Here is an 18,233-nt window from a genome sequence, read left to right on the forward strand (position 1 = left end):
ACATTATTAACAAACATGTATAACAACATTAATGAATGCAGTTGTTTATGTGCATTTAACATGAACTAATCTTTGTTAATGTTGTTATTCATGTTTAATTAATGCTAGTAAATGCATTAGTTAACATTAGTTAATAAACACTTAATGTGAAGTGTTACCCTGTCACTTGGATCAATGGGATAAGGCCCATATCATGCGTTGTGTAGATTTCAGAAAAGACCGGGTTGGGTTTATATCAGCTCCTCCTGACTTCAGTTGTTTTTTTGTTGTTGTGGTTCTCTCTCTGTATCTCCATGATGTTATTGCTCTGTCCTCTACAGGATGACCAGAGGCAGGGTGTCTGGAACAGGCAACGACCGGCGCTGGTACATCGACAAGGTGACTGCAATCATAATTTTTGGAACTGTGTGACTTATTGTTATAAGGCAGTGTTTTGCTCTTTGTGCAGCAGTGGTGTTTTTTTTTTGGCATCCTTCTCTGTTTTGGTCTCATTCTAGTGTAGGCTGCAGTGTTAAAAATACTTAAAATAAATACATTCATTCTAGATGTTGGGACCACACGTCTTTGTGTTTTACATGTAAATTTGACTCTGTCGTTCTGTTTTTAATTCCATATTTCCTCAGGTAGTGGTGGTAGTGTTGTCGCTGTGGTGGTGCACTACTGTTGAATGGATACAGAGGAAACATTTACAGATTAAATAAGACACAGCCATTCCATTATGATTTAACCATTATAGCTGTTTGACCTGTAAAATGTCCCATGATGGCCCAAATGCTCAGTCACAGGACTTCCCACACATTCGGGGGGAATCATTGCTGTTCACTATGTATTCATGTGGGCTGTATCTGTTTTGTCAGGTGACCTTTGCGGACGAGGGGACGTACACCCAGAGAGACTACTGGAATAAAGAGATTTCCACTGTCAAAGTGGCCATCACACGTGAGTCTGCAGCCCTGTTCTCTAGCTAGTTAGGTATTTGAAAGGTTAAAGCGTTATTTTCTCTCAGTTTTTCCTCAACGGCAACCTGTTTAAGGAAGGAATCGAAAATCAAAAACGCCTCTCTACTCTTCAAACTCCGCGCCTCCGCCCGCGTTACAGCTGGCTGCTCCTTGATTGAGCCTGAATATTTTTTTACAAAGGGCGGGAGGGGCTTGCGCTTTAGGGCTTGAGCTATTTTTGCAACACAGAAAAAAACACACTGAGCTTAATATAGGAGACACCAAGCCAAATCTGGAATGAATATATTAGCAGTTCATCCTTCCACTGTCTCTTTGAACCTACTGAGAGGATTGTAGGCTAGGTAAGGTTAAAGTCTTACATAGGTTACCTTTAAAAGTGCTAGGTGTAGCATTTTAACATCAGTAAATCATTACCACATTCATTTTGAGATATTAGTATAATTACTGATGAGAGTCAGACCATCACTCAGAAGATCGTCCAGCCTCTACCGGCCTCTCCACTGCATTTTACATTGTGAAACACTGGGTCAGATTTGGCAGTAAGTCTGCTGGATTGCTTTACGGCACAAAGCAAGATTGTTTTACAGCACAAAACAGAAACCGCTCTTACTTTGCAAGAAATCCACAACTACTAATCATGACAGTTCTAGATTTTGTCGTAAAAAAAATCTCTCCTCAGTTCTCTCCATCTTTCCCTGGCTTTCTCTTTTTTCCTTCCCGCAGCCATGCTGATATATGAAGAAAGCCGTTATTGGTGAATGCCAATGAAACCAATCTATCTGTCTGTTTCTCCCCTCTGCTCTCCTCTATTCCAGCCAGGCATAACTATGTGAAGCGTATACCAGGAGAGACGCTCTACATCTCGCTAGAGGGCCTCGACCTGGCTGACGCTCACCTCTTCTTCTCTGGGGAGGCTAATGTTACACTGGTGAGGCGGAGGGATGGGAGACAGGTTAGGGATTGGGCTTGGATTGATGAAGGCAGAGAGTCATGGTTTGATGAATGAAGTGCATCACAATCAAAGAGGTTCCGTCCAAGTCATTTAGGTATTTTGAAGTCAAAAGGCTGAATAGAAATGGCAATTTACTCGATATGGCTTCAGGTGGAATTTTGTTTTTCGAGGAAAAAGTCATAATGTGAAATGTCCTGCTGTTTCTAACATGTATAAGTCTCCATCATGGTTGTATGACTATTAGTTGGTTCATTAGAATATCATACATGTTGTTTCTAACACGTCTAATTATCTTCAGGAAAATGATTGGCATTGTATTTTTCGTGACATTTCAAAAGCTTGCTTTGACAGTCTGATGGAAACGTGGCGAGTCGAACTTACGCTATAAAGCTAGAATTTCCATCACCGGTTTCCTGGATGGGATTTTGTTAAAAGGAATATCTCCCTCCACCCCCAGGTGCATGACGGTGCTCCGGTGTCCCAGGACATCCCAGACTACTGGGACCGGGTCAAGACTCACTCCATGAACATTGAGATCAAAGACGTGAACACCAGCGATGTGGGACGCTACACCCTGATGGACCGCAGGAACCGAGTGGTGTCTATTACCAGGATGGACCTGACCGGTGGGTCCCCGTCCTCCTCTATACTATGTCTATAGATGTTTGTGTGTGTGTGTGTATGCATGTATGTATGTTTCTATGTGTATATACTGTATATGTATGTATGTATGTATGTCTGTACTAGGCTTGGTCTGATAATATTAAGATATTTAGGAAATATCGCGATATTTTCCGTGGTATCAAATATCGCCCTGAATATTGCTTTTTAAAATTACATAATCTAGTGGTAATTAATAATAATAATGATCATTTTTATCAATAACCTAGAAATTTGATGTAAATAACAGGAAAATGCACTCTGACTTCTATCCACTGAGAAGAAAGTATTCTAACTTTTAGGAAATATTAGCTAATTTGAATATGTTAACAACAAAATATATAAAAGTCATGATACAAAAAGTGTTTGTGTCCACATTCAACATAATACAATTTCATTGTGATAGGAAGAAAGGACCTGTGGTGCACCTTGCTTGAAGCAATAGTCCAGCACTAGTCTTCTCAGTAATCACCTAGCAGCAGTGCTTTCCAGAGTGAAGGGACCCAGGTTGATTGACAGCTGACATATGTGTGGTTGTACTATATAGGGGCTTACAAACCGGATCTATTTTTAACAACAAACCCCCCTCCTCCCTCCTAGCCCCTTATTTCTCTCTTTTTCCTCTCCTCTTCTCTCTCCCTCGACCCCCCCCCTTCCCTCTCTCCACTGCACTCTGATAATAGTTTGGTCATTAACTGACAGAGACACATGGGTGTGGAGACCAGACATAGCTGGGGAGAGAGACAGAGTCACATAGCCTTACATACATAGAGTTTTCCCAGTTAACATTTGCAACGTTTCATGTTAAACCACAGAACTTGAATGGCTAGAACGGTCCTTCCACAGTTTGCTATGGTAATTTGTCTAGTACACCATAAAATGGCGACTTTTAAGGGTTAGTTGCTATGGTGACAACGCAAGTACGGGCATTCAGGTCGTAAAGTGTGTCACACTTGCTTGAGAACTGTGCAGATGGGTCTGTTGCACCAGTGCTTATCAAACTGCCAAAACTCAACTGAAAGCTAACGTTAGCGACAAGAACCACCATGAACATACAAGGGTTGACCATCTACCTCCTCTTTCTCTCTATGTCTCTCTCTCTCTCTCTCTCTCTCTGTCTGTCTCCGTTCTCTATCCATCCATCCCTCCATCCCTCCTGACCACCATGACAATGTTGGGTGGGATCCGCCGCTGGCTCTGCTGTGTATTTCACTTCCTCCCTCCTCCTTTTCCCGCTACAGACCATCATGAAGATGGAGCTAACCCTCTCCTGGCTCTCCTCTTGCTCCTGGGGATCCCGGCTGGTATTTGCTGCTGCTGTCGGAAGAAGATCTTCAGGCAGAAAGCCTCCACTACTGCAACGCTACAGGTGCAAACCCATATAGATACAGAAAAGCTGTGTGACTCCATCTGTTGAAACTGTGTTGTTTATGTAGGGATTTATTCATTTGAAGGAACTTTTCTCACTTTGAACTTTTGATATAATGATGGACAGTTTGGCTCTCATTACACCTGGCATTAACATGTATTTATTGTTAATATGGCTAAATGCGTCTCTGACCACCTCAGATGCTTAGCTAGCCAGATAGTATCTGGTAGGCTAACCATTTGTAACCGTATATGGTTAGCTAGCTAACAAGCTGACATCTAAATACAGTGGTGAAATGATCAGTTCCCATTTCCCAGTTTCTGTTGAGACGGACAAGTCGTACGAGACAAAAGCTGAGGACCTCCAATATGGCCGCCTATGGGTGCATTACATCACATTAAAGCTTTAAACCTTTGTTTTTTTTAGCTGTAGAGTTTTTTGTATATTGGTTTGGCACATTTTTGTTTAATCTCCTTTTTTTCTTTTTATTGACAAATGCACTACCAGTCAAAAGTTTTGACACACCACACTTTAATTTATTTTTACTATCTTACAAGTAGCCTTTATGGAAAGGCAAAGGCTTTGGAAAGAAATTCACACATAGGCATCAACTTCACTATTTATATTTGTCGAAGAAACAAATTTCAAGCATTTAAGCAGAAGCCTTTAGATCAAAATGGCTTTAAGAGAATGAAACACATAGAAGATTCAATCAGGTGGGTCCAAACTTTTGACTGGTGGTGTATATTTTGGTATTGTGCGGTGTGATTTAAAAAAAAAAAAAAAATACTGTTTATCATCCTGTCATAAAAATCAAAAATCACCCTGATCCCTCTCTGTCTCTCCAGAACTCCCCAGAGACGGTCCACCTCCCTCCCACCGGCCCTGCTGGACCTCCTCCTGCCTACCACACTCCTGGAGATCCGGGGGCGGTGAGACGATAATAATAAATATTAATAATAACTTCATTTATACAGTTATATAAGCAGTAAAAAACCCCCCAGATAAAATCAGCAAAAGAAATAAAAGCAAAGTAAGAAACATAAACACAAGGCAAGAAACACTGCCATAAAGCTGTCCAGCAAATTTCCCTCCAAATCTGTTTCCAGTAATTATACTGTCTCAAAATGAATGTGGTAATGATTTATTAATGTTAAATGAATTCATGTAAGAATGTTGTTGTGTTTTTCTGTGTTGCAGATGTACTACCACGACCCTAACATGGTACAGTACACATCACACACTTATTATATATACACAGAGTACTTACTACATGATAATTATGCAGTCGCATTCACTACAATTATGTCATTTTGCAGCTTGCAACTGGTGAATAATTGTGTGTAATGCCAAGACAACAAATTATTTTACTTGTGTGTGTGTGTGTGTGTGTGTTCATATAGGCTCCTGTGGTCCACCCTCCCCCTAACCCAGCTGTCCCAGGACAGTGGAACGGCCCTCCACCTGTAGCGGTCAGTATCACATTACTAGCCTAGTTTCTAAAACAGGGCCAAGGTAGACTTAACTAAACCAGGACTAACAGGTCTAACAGGTTCCAACACAGGATGAAAAGCGCTTTGTTTAAATGTTTTCATTGTTTTCATTCAAGGTTTCCCAGTGTGATTTCTCAGGGATTTTTTTGTCTAGGATTTTAAGTTGTTTTTTTCCACTCACCAGATTTCCTCTTTTACTGCCTTTCCCATTATTTACTGATGTTCTTCCTGATTGTTTCCCTTTTAGGGTTTTAACCCAGCCTACCCCCCGCAGAACCCCATGTACCCCCCTGTTGGTCCAGCCATGGTCCCCCCCGGCCAGCCTCCGCAGTGGAACGGTCCGCCACCCGGCCAGTACCCCCCTGGGCCAGGAGCTCCTATGGTACAACCCAACTGGCTGACTGACTTAAAGTGCTGACTGACTCACAAAGCTGCTGACAGATGAAAGGCTTGCACTGTAACTTTGTAGGAATTCAGAAAGAAAGACAACCTTATGTACTGATGTTGTTAAATTATACAATGGGGAAGCTGTAAGTAATCTTATAAGTACAGTAAAGGGTTTGAAAGATATAATTAAGCATAGGCAAGGCAAGGCAGCTTTATGTGTATAGCACATTTCATACACTGAGGCAATTCAAAGTGCTTTACAGAGTAATAAAAAATACAGTAAAGGTAAAAAATGTACAATTAAAAAGTGCAAAAGCACAGACAAGAGATCCACAAGATAAAAGACTTAAAAAGTAAACTAGTGCAGTTCAAATCAAGTGAAATAGAAAGATAAAAGAACACAACAAATACTCCCACTTTTAGATGACATAAAAAATAGATAAAATAAAAATAAAGACATAGATAAAAAATGCAAGAGGAAAAGACAGTGCAAGAGGATTAGAAAAGTGAAAAGTGCATTAAAATCACGTTTAAAAGAAAATAAAAAAGATATAAATAAGCATATTTATAATATATATAACACAGTATTTATGCATATCATTAAGTAATGGATAAAGTCAATTGATAAGTAAAAAGTACAAGTTAACTAATAAAGTTAATTAATAATAGGGTATGTACTTTACTTATTATGGGTTTTAAGTAGGATATATAATGGGTTTCACAATGAGTTTTAATGGGTTCCATAATGTGACAATCTGACCAATGTTACCAGTCTTTCGTCAAATACTGAAAGGAATATTTTGATACGTTTTGAATTTTTGCCCTTGTTGAATTTTTGTTATTTTCTTCACCATACATTAGTATGGAAGCCCATTTCCGCCAGAGTCATGAAAAAAACGGTCCTGTAAGTCATTATAATGAAAACTTTCTCAAAATAATGAGAAACCTTCTCAAAATAATGACTTAGTATCTCAAAATAATGACTTAATATCTCAAAATAATGAGAAACTTTCTCAAAATAATGACTTAGTATCTCAAAATAATGACTTAATATCTCAAAATAATGAGAAACTTTCTCAAAATAATGACTTAGTATCTCAAAATAATGACTTAGTATCTCAAAATAATGAGTTAGTATCTCAAAATAATAAGAATTTCTCAAAATAATGAGAAACTTTCTCAAAATAATGACTTCGTATCTCAAAATAATGAGAAACTTTCTCAATATTTTGACTTAGTATCTCAAAATAGTGAGAAACTTTCTCAAAATAATGACTTAGTATCTCAAAACAATGAGTTAGTATCTCAAAATAATAAGAAACTTTCTCAAAATAATGAGTTAGTATCTCAAAATAATGAGAAACTTTCTCAAAATAATGAGTTAGTATCTTTGACATACTAATTATTTTGAGATACTAAGTCATTATTTTGAGATACTAAGCATTATTTTGAGAAAGTTTCTCATTATAATGACTTACAGGATCTTTTTTTTTCATCACACTGGCGGAAATGGGCTTCCATACATTAGTCACATGCTGGAGATAAAATGTTCAGTATTGGCAATATTGTTTGAAAAAGGCGTTTATCATGCCTCACTCTAACTTGTGTTTACTGCTAACCTCAAGCTAGCAAGCTAGCAGTAACTCTCTAGCTTGTCGTTAGCAACAGTGACGAGTTGTTTTCAGGGTAACTAAAGGACAGACTTAGAAAGTGATGACTAGCTGGTGAAGAAAATTGATGTAAAAGGATTGATATGTTAAAGTCATATAACTAAATACAGTGTATTACAATGCCTAGACCTCGTAGCAACACCAGCAGAGTTAGCTCCTTTACACAGACAGCACTTTTGCTAACACCCAGCTCCACTCTATCCTGCCCATGCAACCAGTACTACCCTGGAGCACCTATGGTACGTTTCTACTCTAGCAGAGTCTACTCTGTTCTGTTGTAGTTTACTGTGGTCTGTTCTGGCACATTGTCCACGTCTTTTACTGTTGCATGTAGTCATGCACACATGTAGGCTACAAGATTGTAGTGTTGTAGTATTGTAGTCTCCTGTCGCCTGTCTTCCCTAGTGGTCTCTGTCTGTCTTTGGCTCTCACTTCTCACCTTCTCTCTCATATACACACCCCCATACACCCATTTCACTATAGTCACCTGGATGAATGATATTTCAATCCTCAACCTTGACCCTTCCTGACCAATCGCGGTCGAAAAGAGTTGTTTTTCTTACATGGGTGCGTCTAAACACGGGCGAACAGCGTCCAGCCCGCAAACTGGTGAATCCAGTCAGAGCGGTCGATACCTCAAGGCTCAAACTGCGTCCTCGCAAAATCCAAAATGGTCACGTGTTTAACAAGCAGTTGTACAAATGGAAACACAAATGATTTCTGAGGCTGGATCCAAGATAGTTAACGGTGCCTTTAGATAAAACAGCTGAGACCCACACTGATCTTTCCACTGTCAGCAGCTCTGCTCTGAGAGCTTTAAGCCTCAACAAGGTTTAGATCCATATATCAGTGTGCCGATACAATACCGCCATCCTCAACCATTTTACGGGATGTCAGACTGTAAAACCTGCAGTGAAACCTGCTAACCCACCTAAAACTATTTCATTAGTCTGGCGAGTTTTAGTGTCTCATGGTCTAAATGCTGTTTCAGAGGCGTTTCCACCCTGACAAGAGTACAATTCAGGTGGAACCACTGAATACTTGTCATTTTTTGTAATTGTTTTGGCATACAAATTATCAAACCGTCTGGCTGGTATCTGATTCTTCATAAAAGACCAATATCGGCCTGATCAAACCCTAATCGGGACTTTGTGTTTCTCTGTTATGTGCCTCTGTCTGACTTAAGTTAAAGTGACTTTTCAATGGAGGTTTCCACTGATTAAAAAGGATCCAGCCTTGGACTATTCAGAATACAATTATGTCCTGACCCATGCTGTGTTTGTTTAGTTTGATGTGCGGCACGTGTGCTTGTGCAAATATTTGAACGTTGGCGTGAGTGTGTAAGAGAGTGTACACTGCAACAATGTCCATCCTAACAGTCATCTCGTCCCATAGTCAGTCCTCTTGTTGCTTGTTCACTTGTTTTTCTTAAAACAAAGATAACTCTGCCAATTGGGTGTGATAATTGCACTCACTTCACTTCTTCCAGGAACCTTCTAGAAACCAGTGTCAGTATCTTGAGACACAGCAGAATCAAGAAAATGACACTTGATTCAAGAACAATCTGAGAACAAGTTGATTTGCATTGGAAACAAGTGAAATTATCTCTTTTTTTTAGATGGATATTTTATGCAGGGCGAGAGATTTCTCGACCAGCACCACAGGTTGTATTAGCAGTACAAATAGTAGTACTAACAGTAATAATAGTAGTAATACATGGCCCTTTGTGATTACAGTTAAATCAGAGGTACTATTCTGCTTAAACATCTTATGTTAATTATTCAATGTGTTCATGTCCTTCTATCTTTGTAAGGTCCAAATGTCCTCACAAGGACAGAAAGATTCCACCAATTTTGGGTTTAGCAGGATAGGATTTAGTTGTTGCTCTCCCCAATATAATAAGAAACGAATGTAAATATGTGTGTGTGTGTGTGTGTGTGTGTGTGTGTGCAGGGCTATGCTCCAGCTCCAGTGATGTACAGCGCCGCCCCACCAACAGCAGCCAGTGAACCGGTCAAGGAGGAGCTCAAGATGGAGAATATGGCTTCCTCACCTGCTGAGCCCCTGCTGACTACCCCACCACAGGTAGATATACACACACACACACACACACACACACACACACACACACACATACACGCTCTCCAGGAACGGAGAGTAGAGTAGCAGAGTTGCTATAAATCAATCAATATGTTTGAGCCATAGGATCCTTGTGTGGAACTCATTACGGATGCATTACGGATTAACCTCCAAGCTCCACTACAGCCATCAGCCATGGGGGGAATGCTTCCTTTGAAATGAGTGACAGCTGACCCACTGCTGTGTTGCATTCACATTGCATCGCATTTGATGAAAGCGTCCAAGCTCAAAAATCGCCAAGTGTGACACATGCCTTCATCCTCATAAACATAGTTGAAATAACCAGAAAGTTGGAAATAAAGTTCGTATTGGTTGATTTCTGATGTGATGACTCTAATTGGAACTTACTATAGTAGTCTCTGGTTGTAGTTTGTGGCTAGATTGTTGTTTGTTTCACTTCAGCTTTTCTTTGCATTTGTGTATATAGTGAAACTACTATAGAAGGGCACTCGGAGAGCGCAGACCTCCGCCAAGGTTCGTGCTATTATTGCTTGTTCGTGAGTCGGATCCGGATCCGCTCCAAAATTTAATGGGTTCTTCCCTGGCCCATGCTACACCCTTCCACCAAGTTTCATGAAAATTGGGCCAGTAGTTTTTCCATAATCCTGCTAACAGACAAACAAACAGACAAACAAACAAACGGCACCGAAAACATAACCTCCTTGGCGGAGGTAAAAATACCCAAGGTATACTTCTGCATATTGATGAACCTGGCCCATCTTTTATCCTAGGCTCTTCTCTCAAAATAAAAGCACTCTGTGGAGCGGCTAGAACAATGCACTGACACCACACTGATGCATCACAATGCGTTTAGTGAAGAATGACTGTAAAGGAGTATGTACAACTATGGTGCTGTTTGGGTTGCTTCAAATTTCAGGTGGTGCGCCACCCTCGAATGCGGCCGATGTGGCCAGTCTTTTCAGCCTTTAGGTGTGACCCCGCCATTGGACACACACTGACTACATTTTCCTCCCCCTTCCTCCCCAGGCGGACAGCGCATCGTCTCCTGTGGCCCCTGTCCCCCCCTCCTCCACCAATGTTCCCACTTCCTCCGACGCTGCCTACCAGTTCCAGATCGACGCAGGAAAACCCTCCTCCACCAACTTCCTGTAGGGTCTAGCAGCTTCCTACCCAGTTCCTTCCTCACTTTAACTTGCTGTTGCGACGCCCCTCTGTGGCCATTTTGCATTCCTTCTAGTAAGCGTTCGAGAGTTTTATTCACACCGGAATGCAAAATGTCGCAAACAATCAGTATCTTTTGGATTGTAGCCTCCTTTCCTCGCCTCCTCACCTTGCTCTTTGTTTCAACCCTCAGATGACTCACGATAAATGGGACTCCTGACTCCTTGTTAGTGTGTTATCTGGCAAAATAACAACTATTTTTGCTGGGTCAACCAGCTATGGATTGGCAGTGAAACTAAAGAATTGTGGGCAGAGAAAGAAGAGTCAGCATGTAGGAGTCGACTTTCTGGGGGTTGAATTTCCACCTCTAGGCAATGAGACCAGGAAAGGAGGCCTGCTCTTGAATTGTTAGAATGTGGAACAGAAGCTGGGAATGGGCATCTTGCTATTAATGTCAAAATCTGATTTGTTGGGTGAATCTTAAAAGCAGAGCTGGGTTCCGTTTACCAGCAGTTCAGGAGATTGTCATCTCCAACCTATTGAATTCTGGAAATACATTTTTACTGGAAACTGAACTGACTCCAGCCCTGCACGTGTCTTTTCTTCGATTCCTTTCACCCTACCCTCCTCCCTCATCCTCTTCTCCCACCACAGATAGTCAATGAGGGTTGATTTCCTCTGGAACCTGTCTGCCTTTTTAATGTTAAGTTGGAGATGTGAGGACGGGATGTAATGTGCAGGGAAAACCAAGAAGTCAAGAAAAGATGCTTGAGATTTACTCAAACTTCAGAGTCCGGGGGCAACAGAAGGAAACAAACAAGGCCACAGAGAAACTAAAATGAAAATCACTCCATAGGAAGGGTTGACAAAAGCCTTAGCAAAGAAAAGTGTAGCTGACAAGTGTGGAGCCTTACAGTGTTTTCACAGTGTCTTTCTAACAACCAAACCGTCAGAATGGTATCAAAACAAACACTTCGACTGCCTTTCAGGGTGGCCTCATGCCTCCTGACCATTAAAGCAAAAAATCCTATCACTCATCTTCCAGACAGAGCCTCTAGAACCTTTGTCCCACCCATTTATCAGCCAATCACAATGTACCAGGAAGGACCAGTATCCACCTTAGGACAAACCATGTACAGCCCGTCAGCCAGTCAGATAGCTACTTCATGTTTGTCCGTAATTATGGAGCCTGGGAATGACCATCCTGTAGGGAAAAAAATATATTTTATGGTAACATAGTATTAACTCATGTGCACAAGATGCTAAGTGTGCGCTTGAGTGTTGAGCGATACAAATCCTTTTTAAAATCTACAACATCCCTCCAGCCTGCATATTGAGGACCAATTGATGCCAAATTGCTCTTAAAATCAATTCAATTAAACAACCTCAACTGAACTAAATATCAGGCTAAATAATTAAATCAAGTAATTCAACTATTTATGACAAATGGGTGAAATCAGTTTGAGATCTGCTGATAAGCTCAATCAATCAATCAACAATTTGGTAGCGCGTTAAGTAATTTGCTCACATGAATTATGCAATTGTGCGCACAATATAGTGAAAATGAGTGTACGAATTCACCAGAACGAGGGAACAAGATTGTTCTCACGCGCATGCAATAGCATCTGGTACCCTCAATGTAGCAAAATCATGACCTCAGCACATCATTTTTACCACTCCTGGGCTCCATACATACAGTAATAGTGCATTCATGACAACTGGTTGGATGTGTCTGATCTGAAGAGGACAATATTGTCATAAGAGGTTGAACTAGAGAGTACCGCCTCTGGGCAGGATGTGGTGACGACCGTGGTGGCTGTCATCTCTTATTGACGGAGAGCGGAGGTCAGAAACCCTCCCAGTTATCTGGAATGTACCCGTTAAACCAATAACAAGCCTGTAAATAGCATCACAAATGCCTTTCTCTACCAAAGTCTGTCTTTTATCCATTTTGTTTTTTTCTTTTGCATGTTGAGGTGAGTACGCATAACGAGCCTCCATACTGTCATCTCCACAGGGTATGCAGACTCTCTTCTGAGGGCAATAACTGTTTTGGCAGCTTGAAATAAGGTTATATAGGTGGGTGCTAAAGTACAATAAAATAAGGATTGTCACTGGAGTAGGCAGACATCTGCATTATAGCATTTGTTACATAGAAAACAATACAAAAAATTAGCATAATATGCCAAATTGGGGAAATTCCTCAGCGGCCTTGTGTCAAACCTCACTGTCTGAGGTCTTTCTAGATGTTGCTGACCAGTCAGGGTTTTATTGTCTGAGGTAGGTGGGATTCAGTTTAGGCCCTGGGTATGCTGTACAGGCAACTCTGTTGTTCAAGTCACATCTTCACCGGGGACAAACAAGCTTTGGACTGCTCTGTTGTCGTCCGTTCACATCAAAAACGCAGTCTGCTCCACTAAAGGGAGGTTCTGTTTGAGTTTGGTGAATCCAGCCAAATGCTATCAAATCCTAGTCGTCGCTCATACAACAGATTTGTTAACCGAAGCTATTCAGACGTTCTGAAGACAGTGCCTTTTCATCTCTCAATGTCAAGATGACTTCGGCCTCTGTCCTCATCGATCTTTGTCTCTTTGGGTAGATTTTCACATGAACAGCGAAATAAGATCTGATTTTCTTTTTTTTTTTGTGTGCTAGATCTGATGTTCCTTACATGTTTTGCCAGCAGTGGAAAGATGAATTGTTTCTGTGTAAATATAGCCAATGACATTCAGTGAGTGAATTGCTGTTGATGGCTAGGGGTGGAGTTGGAGAGGATGTGGAAACACTGGAAAGACGGCCAGATGACCAACTTTGTTAATTAACCTGTTTTCAAGCTCACAACATTTTTGGTCACTTGGTTTGGTCAATCTCTCCAATTCAAAGTCCACCTCTGGATTTTATGCCAATCAATGACCATAGGTGTTGAAGTTGGTATCCTACCTCTCATTTTATACCTCTTCATACAATATGTACAACTACAAATGAAATTAGTTTATATGGAGCTACACTTTACTTCTGGGGTTCCATTCTTTTTCAACTCAGAGCTGAAGTTGACATCCAGAAATGAACTTATTTTATTGGCAACATTTTAAGGGAAAATTCGCTCTGAATGAAAATGAATCAAGCCCAATCCTGATATCATCATTTTTATGTGTATTCTTTGTTGTCTACTGTTTACTTGCACAGTCCTGGGTCAGTTATTTGTTGAAATCCATTCTTGGTACTAAAGCAAAAACTTAGCGTAAAAGACCGGGCGCATAAAGAAAGCAGCCTTCTGGTTTGATATCATTGAGTTCTCCAGGCTTATCCCACACTGCAACCAGTAGGCTTTATGCACCTGATCCATTGAGGGAAAAATCCACCTTAAAAAAACACATGAACACTGTTAAAAAAAAAAAATGCTATGGGTGATATACTTATGGTGATATACTGAATTTCTAGGTCCATTTTGTTTGGTGGTGTAATACACAAATGTAGACATGACATCACATCGCAATATTTCCAGCAGCTACAATGGAGTTTAATATCAGAAAATGTTTCAGGATGTAAAACATTAGTGGCAAACGTCAGGTTTTGGTGTCAGTCCCTCAGAATCAAAGAGCGAGGGCTTCTTTCTAGAGCCGCCATTTTGGACCAAGAGACGTTCAACAATCATACAGGGAGAAATCCATCGTAGAAGAGGAGAGAGACCAATTTCTCCACAGACAGTAGCCTCAATAGACCAGAATGCAATGCAGTCACAAGACATGCTGTGTTTTTAGTAAGGGGCGAGTCACTTTTTCTTGACTGACAACAGCTAGCGCTCATGTTCTCTCCACCTACACTAAAAACCAGAGTGTAGTTAGCTTGATATTGGATCTTGGCTATTGGGTGGATATTCGGATATAAGCAAAGTAAAACCCACATTGATGAACATATTTGTGATTACTGGAAGAGTAAGAACTGTTTACAACCACAGGTTTAAACTCCATTCTGGTGACTCCGTTCTAGCCAATATCCAATATTAAGCTAACTTTACTCGTACAACCCCTAGCTAAAATGAACCGGTTCACGCCCAGTCTCCCCACCCAGTCTCTTGTTGAAAGGCATTTTGGGAAATGTAGGAAGTCACTAACTGAAGTAAAAGTAGACGAGGCAGGTTGAAGGAAAGTGGGTACAACAAAAAAGTAAATTACAAAATTGAATTTCAAAATAACTGCTGGAAAGCGTTGAACATCACAGATTGACAATATCTAAAGGTCTAAGACAAAGGGTGGAATTTTTCCTTCAGTGTTTTTGCATTTGCCTTCCTTGAGTATAAGATGGGTGGGATTTGCACATTTGAGGCAATCCAATTGTGTTGCACCAGCCAAGAATAATCAGAACTTGGAAAAGCAACTGTAGCTTGACCCAGGTCTGATAAAAACCACTCCAAATGGTCTCTCAGTGATTCTCTTAGCTACACTTGTCAACCCTGTTATGTTGTTTAATTTCCCTGCTGTTGCCTCACTTCAAAGCCTGTTACATTCACTTGCTGAAGTACTCATTGGATTTGCAGATGCAGAACCATGTTCTCCCTATTTGTAAAATGGTGAATCTTCAGTTTTTTTTTTCTCCATTGTTAATGCCTTGCTTTTTAAAGCAATGTAAAAATGCAAAGTAGGTTGTAGGAAGTACTGTATGTATTGTTTTAATTGTACTTGAGAAACAATGTGCTCATATGTGATTTGGAAATATGAATAGAACGTGTTCCAGATACTTTGGTGTATTTTCAAAGGATTTTTAACCGTCCATGAGCCCAACCTGCCTTGTAGCCGTAACTTGAAGGGTAACAGAAGGGGGAGTGAATCTGGGCTGAGTGCTTGACATGTTTCAGGTATCTGAAATCCTGGAGGTGCACTTGGTTTAGCTTTGTCTAGCAAGCTGCATAGAATCAAATACACCTCACTGTGTACAGTGTTTCAGATACTGACATTGAAACTCCGACCCAGGTCTGGGGTGGAGGTGGTGTTTCATAGTAGTAGTTAACCAGCTGAGCTCTCCCAAAATATTCTAACACAGCATGGTATTTGTCAGAAAAAAAACACTGTTACTAACAGCAGAGTGGACTTACATCAGATGAGAAAATCTGACTTCTTTTCAGGCTGTTTAAACTGAGAAATCATGTGATTTCTCCCTGTTTAGGTGGAGAGTTAAAAATCAGATTTTATGTTTGTTTTTTTTATTGATAAAATGAATACGCTCTTGACAAATAAAATTTAGGAGAAAAAATCAGAAGTTGCCATTTTCTACATTACATATAGAAATTGTAAACAACACCTTATACAGAAGCTTTCCTGAAATTGGTAAGGGAGGACTCCCACATTTTCTGGATAACTGAGTAACCTGCGACTATGTAACACCCCACCACCAGGTAGTGGTAATTGAGGAGGTCGGCATACTGTGTGAACCACCATCAACAGCTGTGCTTATACTTGTCATTTTGATGTGGTTTTTGGGATCCAATTCTGATTCCAGACCTGTCCCTTGCTGCATCCCGATGTGATCAGATAATAAAAGCCCCATTGAAATAACAAGCGTAACCATAGCCAGTATAATGCTGAAAAAAACAGCCTTAATTTCAGAATGACACCCACGACTAAGCGAAAAAACACTTAAAATTCATAAAAATTGGCGTAACAAGGCTTTTCACGTTACAACAGTGATGAGTCGTAACAGTAATTAGGCCGATGGCTGGGTTTTCTATATTCTGCCCTGAAACTAAAGAGATAGGTAGAGATACTCTGTATGCCTGCCCACATCCTCGACTCCGCTACTGCCACACCCTCCAGGTGAACGTGAAGAAGAAAGAAAAAAAAAACAGCTTTTCTAACCAACACCGTTTCTTCACACCTGTGGAATGTTACATTTTGGTTTTATTACGATATCAAAACAGCATTTACAGGTGCACATATCCACCTCATTAAAAAAAACAAAAAAAATGCATTCTGTGCAAGATTTTTTTATATGTTTGACCCCTCATTTATTCATCTCCCCTGGCCTATATCTAATCAATAGTTCTCAACCTTTATGGTGCTGTGGCAAATTTGAGTGAGATACAAACTATCTAAGGCACACCAAATTTACTTTACAATATGGGTCACTAAGTTAAGGGTTAGTTAATGCTTAATAAGAATTAACTAACCCTTAATTAACAGTTAACTAATGTGTTTGGTAATCATTTACTAATGGTGTTCATGTTAACTAAGGTATTAATTTATACATTATTTAATAGTCATATTTATAAACTATTAAATCATGTATAAATTAATACTTTAGTTAACATAAACACCATTAATAAATTACACATTACTTAACTGTTAATTAAGGTTAGTTAATGCTTATTAAGCATTAACTAACCCTTATTAAGCATTAACTAACCGTTAACTTAGTGACCCTTATTGTAAAGTGTTACTGTATGAGGATACATCAAAAGACAATGAGCTGCCGACCATGGCACAAATTCCATTAACTAACACTAAAGTCCGACCTTCCGAGTGTTAGAATGAATTTTGATGCAGGTAATATTTTTGTTCAAAACTAATTTTAGTACCATCCGAGCGACTTTTTTTTTTCTCTCTCAATATGGATCCAAAACATTTTTGGAATCAAACCGTTCATCTGCTCCTCTGTACAGCTGACACCAATCCAGTCATGTATCAGATCAAGTGATTTCACCAAGAGAGGATGGAGGGAAAGCTGTGTCACGTCCAAACAGACCAAGGGATCTCAGGAACAGGGATTTTCTTTTCTTTTTTTTTATGTCGACAACCGCCCAAAGAGAAACACTGAGCCAAGGACCAATGTTGGGTAGTAACGCACTATAGTATCATTATTACGTAGATGAGAAATGGTAGAAAAGCTGACTTTCTCAGAGTGGAAGTATTCCCACTACTTTGATGAGAAATCGTACAAAAGTTGACTTTCCGTGGGTGGAAGAATTCCCACTAATTTGATAGAAATGGTAAAAAAGTGGACTTTCTCTGAATGGATGTATCCCATGTAATGAGTAATGCAGTACTTTTTTTGAACCCAACTCTACAAACAACACAACAATTACAGAATTACAACATTTCATCCCTGAGGTCCCCAAACCCCTCTAAGGTCTGAAGGCCTTTCTTCAAGACAAAACAAGACACAGAACAAAAAAGACGACCATGAATCATAGAAGAAAAAAAAATCCATCCATTTTCCTCTCCTGACCCCATGCAGTCCCCTCCCTCCCCCTCCCCCATTTCCCCACTTCTACATCCCTCTTTCACTCCTCCGTCCTCCTCCATCTCTCCATCTCTCTCAGTCGTCTCTCTAGGACCTTCACTTGCTCCTCCAGGCGGGCGGTTTTGTCGGCCGCGGTCCCGCCCCTCGAAGGCCCGACGCCCAATAGGACGCAGACGCACACCAGGGCGGCCAATCGGACGGCGATGGTGTCCGGGCCGACGCTGCGGTCGCTCAGGATCAGTCCAA

The 18,233-nt window shown here is 40.4% G+C and overlaps 1 protein-coding gene across 1 annotated transcript; it reads left to right on the forward strand.

The window, feature by feature from the left end:
• Positions 1-320: 320 nt before the first annotated feature.
• Positions 321-18,227, forward strand: LOC139640149 (uncharacterized; the record flags this gene model as incomplete). Its single annotated transcript, XM_071514320.1, has 11 exons — positions 321-378; positions 858-939; positions 1,775-1,887; positions 2,369-2,537; positions 3,813-3,940; positions 4,789-4,872; positions 5,141-5,164; positions 5,344-5,412; positions 5,681-5,815; positions 9,444-9,575; positions 10,617-18,227. Coding segments are annotated over 11 exons (1,120 nt in total), but the record flags the coding sequence as incomplete, so codon positions are not given.
• Positions 18,228-18,233: the final 6 nt, after the last annotated feature.

This window comes from Centroberyx affinis, unplaced genomic scaffold, assembly GCF_046629955.1.
Source record: "Centroberyx affinis isolate AG114_WGS23_722 - 3 ecotype Tasmania unplaced genomic scaffold, CSIRO-AGI_Caff_v1 ptg008464l_1, whole genome shotgun sequence".
Taxonomy (NCBI): Eukaryota; Metazoa; Chordata; class Actinopteri; order Beryciformes; family Berycidae; genus Centroberyx; species Centroberyx affinis.